This window comes from Mustela erminea, chromosome 19 (assembly GCF_009829155.1).
Source record: "Mustela erminea isolate mMusErm1 chromosome 19, mMusErm1.Pri, whole genome shotgun sequence".
Classification (NCBI taxonomy): Eukaryota; Metazoa; Chordata; class Mammalia; order Carnivora; family Mustelidae; genus Mustela; species Mustela erminea.
The window spans coordinates 20,693,218-20,706,127 of NC_045632.1; the positions used below are offsets into that span (position 1 = coordinate 20,693,218).

The 12,910-nt window shown below is 43.3% G+C and overlaps 2 protein-coding genes across 8 annotated transcripts in view; one reads left to right on the plus strand and one right to left on the minus strand.

The window, feature by feature from the left end:
- The window catches only part of ANKRD27 (ankyrin repeat domain 27), a 52,652-nt gene extending 48,545 nt beyond the window's left edge, over nucleotides 1-4,107 (plus strand). For 4 of the 5 annotated variants that reach the window (XM_032323497.1, XM_032323500.1, XM_032323499.1 and 1 more), the window contains exons 26-29: nucleotides 189-300; nucleotides 1,462-1,540; nucleotides 1,725-1,797; nucleotides 2,771-4,107. In XM_032323497.1, coding sequence (XP_032179388.1) covers nucleotides 189-300; nucleotides 1,462-1,540; nucleotides 1,725-1,797; nucleotides 2,771-2,998 — 492 coding nt within the window. In that variant the 3' untranslated portion in view covers nucleotides 2,999-4,107. Of the gene's footprint in view, nucleotides 1-188; nucleotides 301-1,461; nucleotides 1,541-1,724; nucleotides 1,798-2,394 lie in introns of all 5 variants that reach the window. The other variant, XM_032323501.1, reaches the window with a different exon arrangement.
- On the minus strand, nucleotides 3,294-12,909 carry PDCD5 (programmed cell death 5). 3 transcript variants are annotated; one of them, XM_032323507.1, is made up of 6 exons: nucleotides 12,732-12,909; nucleotides 11,663-11,700; nucleotides 8,894-8,955; nucleotides 8,068-8,159; nucleotides 7,066-7,137; nucleotides 3,294-3,401 (listed from the first exon to the last, which is right to left on the minus strand). In XM_032323507.1, exons 1-6 carry the CDS (start codon nucleotides 12,795-12,797, stop codon nucleotides 3,339-3,341), a joined length of 393 nt encoding a protein of 130 aa, XP_032179398.1. In that variant the 5' UTR covers nucleotides 12,798-12,909; the 3' UTR covers nucleotides 3,294-3,338. The 3 variants fall into 3 exon arrangements, with proteins under 3 accessions (XP_032179398.1, XP_032179397.1, XP_032179399.1); XM_032323506.1 differs by having other exon boundaries at nucleotides 3,296-3,404; XM_032323508.1 differs by lacking the exon at nucleotides 3,294-3,401 and adding an exon at nucleotides 6,572-6,752 and having other exon boundaries at nucleotides 12,732-12,907.
- Nucleotide 12,910: the final 1 nt, after the last annotated feature.

Genomic DNA, 12,910 nt, shown 5'->3' on the forward strand with positions numbered 1-12,910 from the left:
TTGTAGAGGTAGAGCCAGGCTGCAAGGGCAGGGCTGCTCTCACCATGAGGCTCTCTGGTGTCAGCTTTGTGTATACCTGACTGCTTAGCTTCTCTGCCCAGCTGCACCAGTACTGACAGATTAAAAACAAACTGTAACCTGCTAAGAATTAAAGATCAACTGTTAACCTTTTCCCTTTCCAATTGTAGAATTCAAAAATAATGGAATTACTTCAGGTAGTACCGAACTGCATGGCCTCAGCAGATGATGTTGGCGAAGCAGACCACAAGGAGTACGTGACTGTTAAGATCAGGAAGAAATGTAAGAATTTACATTCTCTCTGTAATTTTCAACATGGGCATGTTTGGAAATTCATGAGTAGTCGCTGGTGCTTATTTAATTGTGAGTGTGGAATGTCATTATATGCACGACTGGGTGTGGGATAGGGCACCAAAGAAACATACGTTACAGCCTCACTCATCAGCTTGTTTTGCTACTGGTTTTCTGGTTGACTGGGATGATGCTTCCTAAGGGAATAGGGTGGCCACTCCAAGCCTCACCTTTGACGGCTCAGGCCTTCCCTGCCAGCTGGAGAGAAGCCACTGCCTCTGGGAAATTCTTGTGTGCCACGTGACCCAGACCCAGGCCTTTTTCTAGGCATTTCCTGGACATCTGGGGCTCAGAGTTTCCTGCTACCTTTGAAGGTTTATTTACTTACTTTAGTTGAGGCATACAGAGATTTTTGGTAATTAGAACAGTAGTTGCCAAACATGGATAGGGCTGAAATATTTTCTTTTCTTTTTTTTAAGTTGTTATAGTCTAGATAGGGCCCATGCTCTTTTTTTTTAAAGATTGTTTTTGAAAAAAAATTTATTTATTTTTAAAAGATTTTATTTATTTGACAGAGATCATAAGCAGGCAGAGAGAGAGGAGGAAGCAGGCTCCCCGCAGAGCAGAGAGCCCAATGCAGGGCTCAATCCCAGGACCCCAGGATCATGACCCAAGCTGAAGGCAGAGGCTTTAACCCACTGGAGCCACCCAGGCGCTCCAAAGATTTTATTTATTTTTTTTTAAGGCAATCTCTAGGCCCAACATGGGTCTCAAACTCATAAAGCCAAGACCAGAGTTGTACCCTGTACCACCAACTGAGCCAGCCAGGCACTCCTCTATTTTTTTTTTTTTTTTTAGAATTAGTTTGTAGTGGAATAATGTGACTAAACCCACTTCCACTGAGGCTGCCTCACTGCTGTTGCCTGTAGCTGGAGAATATCTGTATATTAATAAGGATGTAGGTTTCCTTTGGGGGGGGCGTGTCACACAGTAATAAATAGCTACTGATATGTTTCTTTAAGCAAATAGCAGTGCTTAATTTTTCTAAATTTTGTTAAGCTAAGACAATTGAAAGGTTGCATCTGTGCTATATCTCTAATTCTTACCCTGCTTTGGAAGTTTTCAGATGTTTATCCTTTTTTTTATCTACAGGGAACTCAAAAATGTACGATCTACCCGATGAGCCTTTTACAAGACAGTTTTACTTTGTCCGCTCGGGTGGTCAGTTTAAGTGAGTATAAACCTTGAGTTGATTTCTCTGCCTCTGACCCTACCTTTGCTTACAACTCAAGCCGGTTTGTGCCCCTTCAGTGGGTTAGAGAAAATCTGCACTCGCCAAATGCTGCCACCTCGTGGCCAACCAGAGTGTTTCACGCCACTTTCAGACACTGATTTCACTTTGTTTCGGGTTTCAGGGGAAGGACTTCAAGGGAAATTATGGCAAGAGATAGGAGTGTCCCTAGTTTTACTGAAGACTCTTTGCATGAGGTGAGTTATTCAATGCTGGCTTATCATCATATTTCTTAAAGCCTGGCTTTTCCAAAACGAATCCACGGTGAACACATTTCTCATTTCATGATTCCCTTTGCAAGATTTTCTAACAATTAAGAGGAGTTTGTTAGTGGGATAGCCGAGTACAGACTTCGTTTATTTGAGAAAGGTGAGGGGAAAATGGGAAATGGGAAGTACGCGTGGAGAGAGGCTTGTGGTGCGTGTACTTGGTGAAATGGTCAGCTTCCGCGAGTGACATGGATGTCAGGAGGAAACCATGTTTACATATAGAAGGGTGACAGACTTCTCCAGATGTGGTCTAGAGCTGCTCATATGGACAACTCCGCATGTGGCCCTCTTCCTACGGCACCACTCACTCAGTTACAGAGATGCTTGCTTGACGTTCTGTTATAACATTAGGTGACTCTTCTCAGAAACGTGACTTTTCTGTTTCTTGCAATCTATGACTTGATGAGAAGCAGACTTTACAGCAAAGATACAGAAGTTCTGAATCTGTTATAGAGAATGAAAGCGATGTTTGTTAACCTGACTCATTTCGATCTCTTCTGTAACCTTTCATGACTTTGCTAACAGATGTGCTGCTGCATGGGAAACCCGCAAACTCTGAAATCTGCTTGGGTTCCGTCAAGCGCTTTTCCCTTGTGAGCTGTGGGACTTCATGCAGCTTGCTTCCATTTGCTGATCCTGCGTCCTCAGCTGTAAATGGGGACAGCAATTAGTACACCCGTTAGTTATAGTCATTGTGCAAACAGGTAAAGCGCTGATGTTGTGTCTGACACACGGAGTACACACACGTCATCCTGTCCCCACGGGGATGTCAGAGCCGAAATGATGCCCAGAAAGTACCAAGCACGTTGGGTGACAAGCAGCACCCAAGAGCGCTGTTCTTGTGTGGTTCTTGTTTAAAGTGCAGTGCAAATGAACTGCTTGAATTGTACCGTTTCTTCAGCCAGGGAGGCAAAGAGTCACAGGGAGACAGGACAACCTGCCAGACCACAGCAGATCTGAGAGTGCTGACAGAGGACACGGCAATCAGCCTGAGGGGCCTGGACCGAGACAAAGTGTTCCTTCAAACAGGCGGATGCTGCGCAGACACACAGTCGAGGACGCAGTCGTACCCAAGAGCCCAGGGACTGCTGGCAACCCAGCCACTTCTAAGGTCACGTCCCAGTCTTAGCAGTGATAAGTGGTTACTATGTTGCTGCCAAGAGAGTCCTCGGCAAGGAGGCGCCAAGCAGGAACACAGCTGAGAACTGAAATGTACTTTCTGTTGGATTTGCAAGAAAAGCAGAAAGCTAGCTAGCTGTTCTGTGGCTGAGGGAAGGAATGCGACCGAGAAAACGATCCTCTCTTTCCTCCCCAAAGCTAGTGCGTATGCTGGAAAAGGAGCGCACACCCATTCCGGCCGTGTCCAGATCCGTAAGAGCAGGCGCAGGTTTCTTCTGAAGCAGCGGGAGCTCCCTGACTACCATGCGAAGTTTCATGACCAGATTGCGACCTCCTCCTGACGAAAGGTGCTAACTTCTGTGATGTGGACAAATGAGCAAACCACAGGCTGAAAGAATTCCTTCACTTGGGATCCACTGAAGAAAAGCAGTTAGGTTTCATGATACCGTGGAGGCAGGCAGAAGCGACGCATGGGAACGGGGAAAAGAGGACTGGGAAATGTTCCTTTGCAAAGCAGCACTTGAACCCAAAGATGCCTCCATGCTGTTGTGATGTTCATTTTCATGGAAAGGACATTTAGGATCTATTCTACACTATGTATGTGGGAAAAGTTGGGTATAATTTTTCTTCCAACAAAGTACAGATATTTGATCACTGCGCATATGCACCTGTATGTGTGTCTCGAGACACAGCCCCTTCCGTTAAAAACTTCCCTTTGTTGTCACACCTGACGGATGGATACTGAAGAGAGATTTGGCACATCTTTTCTTAGTCTTTTGATTCTGATTCAGAACTTACAGCACAAACCAGGTCAGAGTTACTTTCAGTTAGAATATTGCCATTTATTCCTTTTTATAAATTTCTATAGATTTTACTCTTATTTTTTTATGTTACTAATTGGTCTACAGCTGCAAACATGGGTTTATCCTCTGAGTACATTTTCAAATAACTTTGTAATACGGAAATGGTTTTGTGCACGTTCTTGGAAATACTTGCGAATGTATAGAAGGGAGGGGCTGATTATTTTTCTACAAAGTAATTTATGATTTCTAATTTTCTAATGTGCCTTGGATATGTGCCAAATGAGGAGAAAGAAGCAGTAAACTTTATGATTCTTGAGTGTGTCATGGTACACTTTTTTAGTGAATGTCTTGCTCTGGAAAGAGGTATTTCTCAGCCTGTCTGCTATAAACATGGGCTCTTTGTATGGGAAGATCTTCTCCCATTGGATGGATTATACATTTTTCAGTTACTGAGGTCACTGAGATATGTACACTGGATCATTCTGAGCAGACCATGATCCATTCACCCACTTAGGCCTGAGTTAATCTACTAGGTGCAGTAACTCAGGCCCATAAAAATGTCTTTTAAAAAAATCAGATAAAAAATGAATGTAATACAGCTTCTTAGCCCAAACAGAAAGTAAATAAGCACTGCTGCTTTGCAAATTTCTTTGTTCTGATTTAGTTTTCCTCCTTTCTCCTGGTTTTAAAACAAAACCATCTTACTGGCAAGTTGTTTTGGTTCACTGCCACCCTGATAAAGAAACTTACCAGCATAGTCGGGTTGCAAATACGCACATTGGTGTCACCTAATTTTTGGGGTGGTACAGTATAATTTTGAAAACTTTCTTGTGTATCCCCTATTTAATTCTAACAATTGCCCTGAATGGTAGAATTGTCAAATGAAGAAACAGGTTCAGAGAAAAAAGGGGGCTGATTTGCTTGCACCATCAGAGCTGCAGTCAAGGCCTGCTTGGTGGGGTCATGTGAATTGGCAGTTTCCAACATGGTGTGTCCTTCCTCTGGAGATATAAATACCTTGTATGAGACAGTTTTAGGGGAGAAGCTGCTTAAACTACTCTTGTTATCAGCAGGGTAAGCCACCTGAAGTGACCACTTCAATTATTTTTAAGAACACTTGCTTTTCTCTACTTGCTTTCCCACTTGAAACTAAACTTGATTTGATAACTCAGAAACTGGTAATGCCCAAATTTCTACTCTGTGTAGGAATGGTCTGAATTCAAAGTACTGTCGATTAAAGTAGAAAGAATAACCACTCTCCATTTCCTAGGCCAAAATGTACTCTACCCCCTTTCTGTCTTCCAGAACTTTTATCTGTGTGTAGAGAACCACTTTCCATTCTTGAGGGTCTCTGGAGGACAGGAAAAGGGTTTGACCGTTTAAACACATTCACATAGGTATCTGCTGTTCAGACAGTGGTTATTCTGAAGGGGGAAGCATGTGACAAAAACTTGCTGAGAATCCTCTAGTCTCCCTCCAGTGTTTTTATGTAAAGGAGAACTAAAGCAAAGTTTACCTCTATAGGGATGTTCTTTAAAATCCCTGAAGGAAACTTGGGTTTCCCTAAATGTTTACTTATAAAGAAACTTTACTGTTCCCTTAAAAAAAAAAAAAATTGGATGGTAACAGTTCTACTCATTCATTCATTTGGGAATGCTAGATGCTCCAACACTTTTTTTCTGGGCCGCAGTTCCAAATATCAAGTCTCAAAAACAGTAACCTCTCAAATAAACAATTTAAACATAGATGAGCGGTATGCTAGCTAAAGCAGAGACTGGGATTGTAAACCACTTTTCCTGTTACTCTCCTGCTACTAATCCTATTCACCTCATAAAATGTTATGAAATTCCTCCTGGGGCTAGAACCTCTAAGCAGTTACACCAAACAGCCCACCTGACAGGTCAGTTTACACACAGAAGTTTCAAAACGTAGTGGGAGGAAAGCACAATGTAAGAAATGCCATTTAAGTTACCTGCAACTTTATCAGTGAAGAACTCAGAATATTTCTACCAAAATGGTTTTTTAAAAAAAGATTATTTATTTGACAGACAGAGATCCTAAGTAGGCAGAGAGGCAGGCAGAGAGAGGAGGAAGCAGGCTCCCTGCTGAGCAGAGAGCCTGATGCGGGACTCGATGCGGGACTCGATCCCAGGACTCTGGGATCATGACCTGAGCTGAAGGCAGAGGCTTTAACCCATTGAGCCACCCAGGTGCCCCTCTACCAAAATGTTTAACTGCTAACTATCTTTTAATTAGGAGGCACTTCTCTTACAAACATGCTTGTTACTGTTGAAGTACTACTACAGTATCTCCCAGTTACTGTGGTAATTTTCTGCAATGCAAGTATCACTCTAGTTCAGACTGTCTTGGGTAGGGATGATATTTGTCAGATCACTTGATCTCAATGCCTTTAAAAAGATTATAAATGAAACCAAAGCTAGGCATTTTCTTACATTAAATGTGAGTACTACCTTCAGGAAGAATAGTTTACCTGGTTTCAGAACTTAGGTCTTGGAAATATTAGACGTTAAGTATTAAAGTTGATTCCTCTTAATCCGTGCATTTTAACTACCATGATGTTACTGGATGCTATTTTCTTCTTACTGAAGAGTAAGCTGGCTTCTATTTGTGCAAAGGCCACTTTGCTACCTAACGCTAATGTCACAGTTACAAAGGATATATTCATGCTGCTACACATTTCGAAACTTTAGGTAGGAAAGAAAATTCAAAATGCAGATCTGTTCATTCAGCTATGGTACAAAAATAACTGCCCAAATTGCTCTATTTTGCATAACAAGTTTATTTTTTTAAAAGGCATATAGACAATAAACAAAGTAAACAATCAGATCTTCACTTCTACCCAGTATTATCTGTCCTAGAACATTAAGTTCCAGTCTCTAAACATCTTAAATTTCAATAATCGTCCTCTTCATCAGAGTCCATGACTTTTCTTCTGTTGAACTGGTGGGGAGGGGGAAATTAAACGAGGGTCATAACATGTTTAATAAAGCATAACTCAGACTTTCTGAGAACAAGGTCTACCTACTACAGCAAGACACTACATCTTTAAAACAGCTTAGTGTTTTAGGTCTTGGGGGGGAAGGGAACACCAGACGCCTCAGCACGTGCAACCTTAACCCCAAACTTTCACCTCTTACAAAATGGAAGTGTTTATGGGTTCAGACACGTTTTTGCTACAACAAATGTATATTTAACACTTATCACTTAAAATAGCAATCTTTTTCTTTTGCCATGAGCATGTGGGGACACTTACTTTAACTGTGGTTTTCTTTTCTGTTTGTTGGCTTACTTTTTCAAGGATTTCTATTAAACCTTGTTCTGATACCTAGGATAACCAGAAAGAAAAACAGTACTTTTTTAAACAGTGTTTACATTAGTACACTGAATGGTTTTAATTTTCCTGGGATGTGGGGGCAGAGGTCAAAAGGGAAGGGAAGGCAAAGATGAGAGGTTCTAACTATTGGTTTAAGTTCCAAACGAATTTTGCTCTGCTAGCTTCATTTGGGGGGGGGGGTAACCATCAGAATTAGCTTTCACAGAAAAATCCGAAGTTAACATTGTTGAAGAACACCTTTATCACCACTAGCTGACAATGACAACCACTTATGCCAATGTGTTAAGGGTCAGGGACAGAGACACACTGCCTCTGCGGTTGAGAAGTTTAAATGCAGGAGGGAAGTCACTCAGAAAAGATGAACCAGTCGCTGTCTCTTCCACGCATGCTCTTAGAGTAAAGGGTTCAGGGCAGGACTGATTCCCGCAGGCTGTGGTGGCAACAGGTGGTTTCAGGTGCAGGTGGGGCTCATCTGAATCTTGAAGGAAGGTCAGGCTCACCAGTATATACTCATAATGGCATTACAGCAGCACACTTAAGAACCAAAAATTTCAGCACCTCCTCATTTGCAAAAGCAAGCTTAACTTCTACCTACATTGGTAGTATTTAATGGACATTACTGACAAACCTGTTTCCAGTGTAGAAGCAATTAGATGCTGACCCCAAGAGTCACTGGGTCACAAACACATCAAGGTTCCAAAGCATTGTCGGTAAAGGAAAGCAGCAGAGGATTTTAGGAAAGGCAGTTAGTTATTTAGGATTTATGGCAGATGCTACAATTCTCTCCTCTATAAACTGCCTCACTGAAACAGTTAACAGGAATTTCTTTAACCTTTCTGAAAACTGACCTTTTGAAGGTATTTTTTTGATAAAAGTTAGGTAAAGAATAGGTAAAATTGCCTCAAGGCAGTCCAAGCTTACCTTCCCACTTAGTTGTCCGTATCTTGCCATCTGTATGAGGTAATTCTCTACTGCTTTAGTTTTTTCGGGCTTTACAAGTGCTAAGTTACTTACTAAAAAGAAAAAGGAGGAGTCAAAACTAAATGCACTCATAGAACTTAAAATTATGCACTGACATTTACAAAGTACTTCACAGACATGTTTTGAGACTAGTAAGGTAGGTGAGACAGATGGTACTACTACCCCGCTTAAAAAGGGGAAACAAGTTCAGCCATGCCAACCTCAGTCAAAGCCACACAGAGGTAGTGGGAGAGCCAAGATTAAACTTGGGCCCTAGGATTCAAAGCCTGATGCCTACACATACATAATTGTGATGCTCCATCTAAGGCTGCTTCTAAGCTGGGCTTCGAGTTACAATACGAAAGATACTAGTTCATTCCGATTGGCTTATTTTATTTTTCTACACTGTTTTGGTATTATAAAGAATTATGAATATACACTGAAACAGAGACAATAAGACAATAACCCCCCGCCCAAATCCCCATCACCCACATCAACTACCAGCCACATTTTGCAACTGACTCGATTTTCAAGTTATTTCCTGTAAATCTTACCTAATGTGCACTTGGAGATATCTCCTTCGTAAGAGAGAACTGAGCAGGTATTTTTAATAATAAATGCATTTCCTTAGGTTTATAAATTTCACATTTCTTAACAATATTACCTGTATTGTATTTTAGGTTAAATACTTAATCCAGAATTAGCAATGATTTCATGTATCTTTCCCCGCTCAACTAACTCAAGTAAGGGTTATGGAAGGAACTTAAAGGAAACTGAAGATGCTTACAACGGGCCCGGGCTGACTGATCCAGGACTTGGGCTAAGATACTGTTTCTCATTTCTGCTTCCCTACAACAAAAACAGGTCAGCAAAATTAGAACTATGCTGTCAGCATTCCTACTGAACATACAAAAATGGAACTCACTCAATAGGTTTCCCAAGATGGAGGCCTGGGACGGGTACAGACTGCAGTATAGCCAGTGCTGTGCAGTGGCAGCACCCACAGTCAGGTAGAAGAGGCCGCCTCTGCCCTCAGAAGCTGGCTGTATTTTATGTGAGTGCAAACCTACCAGATTGAAAGGTACCACCATTACCAACATTTATTAAGTACACAGCATGTGAGAGATTCTAGGAATTTGTAGTGAGAATCCAAGGACCAAAAGATTGATCTGTGTGGTATGTATGTATGCATGCAAGTATGTATGTACTTATTCAAGATTTTGTGTATTTGATAGAAATCACAAGTAGGCAGAGAGGGAGGCAGAAGGGGGGTTGGGGTGGGAATCAGGCTCCCTGGTAAGCAGAAAGCCCAATGTAGGACTCGATCCCAGGACCCTGGGATCATGACCCGAGCCGAAGGCAGAGGCTTAACCCACTGAGCCACCAAGGTCCCCCTCTGTCTGGTACTTTAAGAGATGAAGCTGAGACCTAGGAGGTCATCTTATGGGAGACACAGGTAATCATGGCCAAGATAAAATAAGGCCCCATGTTTCTTTCTTTCTTTCTTTTCTTTTTTTTTAAAGATTCAAGAGAAAGAGAATGTGCACACATGAGCTTATGCGCCCAACTGGGAGCAGGGGCAGAAGAAGAGGGAGAAAATCATCAGACTCCCGCTGAGTGTGGAGCCCGATGTGGGACCTGATCTCACAATCTATGAGATCATGACCTGAGCCAAAACCAAGAGCTGGACACTTAACCAACAGAGCCATGCAGGCTCCCCTGAGCCTCATGTTTCAAGATTCTCAGGTCCACTTTTTGAGTCGGTAGAGGGAGTGAAGTTATAACACTACAACTATCCTTATAGCTAGTTCAGGTTCATAGGACAGTGGTTTCAAACTTAAGTAGCAAAAAGTTTTCCCCCAAATGAAGTCCTTTAAGGAACTTAATATACAACACAGACAAAAGCAGACCCTTTGGCTGAATTAGAAGGGGAGCTGGGGCTGGCTGGACCTACTAACTACCCCACCTGAGGAGCTTATCGCCCACTTCCACAGGCCATTTCCTTGTTGCTCCTGAGTACTTCAACCCTGCTGTGAACTACTGCTACTCATATTTCACTGAATCTGAGATGCCATCAATTCTAAGAGATGGACCACAGTTTTATATGCTTTTAAGAATAACAGCAAAGAACACCCTACATGAATGAGTCTAACAGGAGACCCTTACTCAAAGCTGGGGCATCAAAGAGTAACATCCACAGTACAAGGTAAACAAAAAATAAACCGGCAACACAGAAAGGGACAGCAAGGAAGGATGCATGAATCAGCCTTGGCCCTGAGTGGAATTAGAAAAAAGCTCCTCTGAGAGTTTGAACTTCAAGCTTTAGTCTTGCAGGCTTGCTATCCGAATTTACACTGCCTGGGGCGGGGTGGGGGTGGAATCTCAGGCACAGAATTTAATTTTAAAACATTTCAGGTTTGAAATGTACCCAAGTGATGGCAGAAGCAAAAATAAATCTTTGCAGGAATCCAGGACGGGAGTGATCATTTATGAGACCCATCCTAATCTATGTTAATATGGGAAAAAATGTACATCTTAGCATCAGTGAAATTCATGTAGTTTTATTTTCTTCTTAGCACCATCTATCTTCTACCACTAACAAGTCATATAAGGACAGAACCTTCTCTGCTTTGCCTATTTCTGTAGCTCCTGCACAGTGCCTGACACAGACCTGGTGCTCAATGAATATTTGCTGAATGGTGGCGCCTTGGTGGCTCAGTTGGCTGAGCATCCGACTCTCGATTTTGGCTCAGGTCATAATCTCAGGGTCATGGTATCTGGAGCCCAAATGGGGCTCCAAGTTCTCCGCAGAGTCTACCTGAGATTTTCTCCCTCTGCCCCTCTCCTCACTCACATGTGCACTCTCTCTCTCAAATAAATACTTCTTAAAAATTACATATATATATATATATATATATATATATATATATATATATATATTTGTTGAATGAATGAATAAAATGGCAGCATGATGTGGAGAGGGGGAAATGTATTGTTCATTAAGTACAGAGTTTCAGTTTTGCAAGAGGGAGGAGTTCCAAAGATTGGTTACATAACAATGAGAATATAGTTAACACATGAACCTCACACTTAAATTATGTAAGTTTTATATGTTATTTTTAAAAAATCACAATTAGAAGAAAAGGTAGCATGATGAGATAAGTAAGGTCTTCATTCAATAAACCTGCGGTGTATGAGGTGCCCTACCATGTCCTGGGAGTAAAATATCAGTACGAACTGCGTAACAAGTTGATGCGTACAGAGCATTTACTAAATGTGAGGCACTGTCCCCGTGTAACACTCACATCCCTATGAGGTGGTCCTATTATGAGGCTCCTTTTAAGGTTACCATAGTTTAGCAGAAAAGCAAACAAGGTATGTATGTGGAGTTCCACACATTTCTTTAATTAATAAATTAATAGTAAAACTACCCTGATTACTTACAGAAAAATCTCTATGCCAGAAAAACTTTAAATTCACCCGCCTATTAAAATAACTTAAAACAAAACAGTTTGGTGACACCACCCTTCAAAAAGTTCAGAGCTCCAGTACATACCTGTGCTTTGCTTCCTGTTGTGCTGCATCGCCAGGATCCTGGGAGGAAAAAAAAACCCGTTATCTCTTAGTCGAGTAATTTCACTTAAGAAAAAAGTAGGGGCACCTGCATGGCTCAGTGTGTTAAGCCTCTGCCTTCTCCTCAGGTCATGATCTCAGGGTCCTGGGATCGAGTCCCGTATGGGGCTCTCTGCCCGGCTGAGAGGCTGCTTCCTTCTCTCTCTCCACTTACCTCTCTGCCTACTTGTAATCTCTCTCTCTCTGTGTCAAATAAATAAATAAATTCTTAAAAAAAAAAAAAAAGTAGGCACCACTCTGATACTTAAGGCTCCTGCCGTGGTGGAGATCAAATTATTACCAAATCATTAAAAGCCGTGCCTCACAGAAATCAATGGGATAGTTTTAACTTACTACAAGGTTTTGATAAGCTTCTAAAATCACAATCTAGTAGACTGTTTACATGAGGGAGGCGAGTCCCTATACTACGAAACCGTAGCGCTAAGAAGAATTAACTTCTGGATAGTAAAATTATTTCGGTATTTGGGGACGCTGATTCACTGGGCGCTTCCCGGGAGACGGTCCCCCTCCCCGCACAGTCAAGTCATCAACTTCAGCACTTCATCTACGGGATTCGGGTTTAGTGTGTGGCTCCTCCCCCGGGGACCATCAGCTCCGTCAGAGAGGATGTTCCGCGCCGTAGCCGCAGCACTTGGCACACGGCAGACCCTCGAACGACAGCGACTACTTGGGCCAGAACACCCGAAAGCAGTCGGAGCCGGCTAGACCCGAAGCTAAGGGGACCGAGAGAGCAGAGGGGCTGAGCACTCCGTTCCGGAGCGACGCCGGTCCGCGGAGGCCCAGCGCCCGGGGCCGCATGCGGTCCGTCTCGCCGTCCAGCGCCTCAGGCGCCCTGAGGGGCCGAAGCCCCCCTCGGGGGCAGCGGCGGCGTCCTGGGCCCGCAGAGCGAGCTCCAGCGGCGGCGTCCCGAGCCTCCGCTTGGGGCCGCGCCCTCCACCCGGGCGAGGGCGGCGCCCGGTGGGGACTCGCCCGGCGGGGGCAGGCGTACTCACCCCATGCTTCGCCTGCAGTTCGGCCAACCTCTGCTTCCTCAGCGCCTCCAGTTCCTCCTCCGCCATGGTGCGGCAGTCCCGGGTCGAGCAGCCGCGACCACGCTCTGAGGGCTATCCCGCAGCGCCCCAGCGCGCGCACGACCCTCCCCACTGCGCAGGCGCGCGCAGCGCCCAGGCAT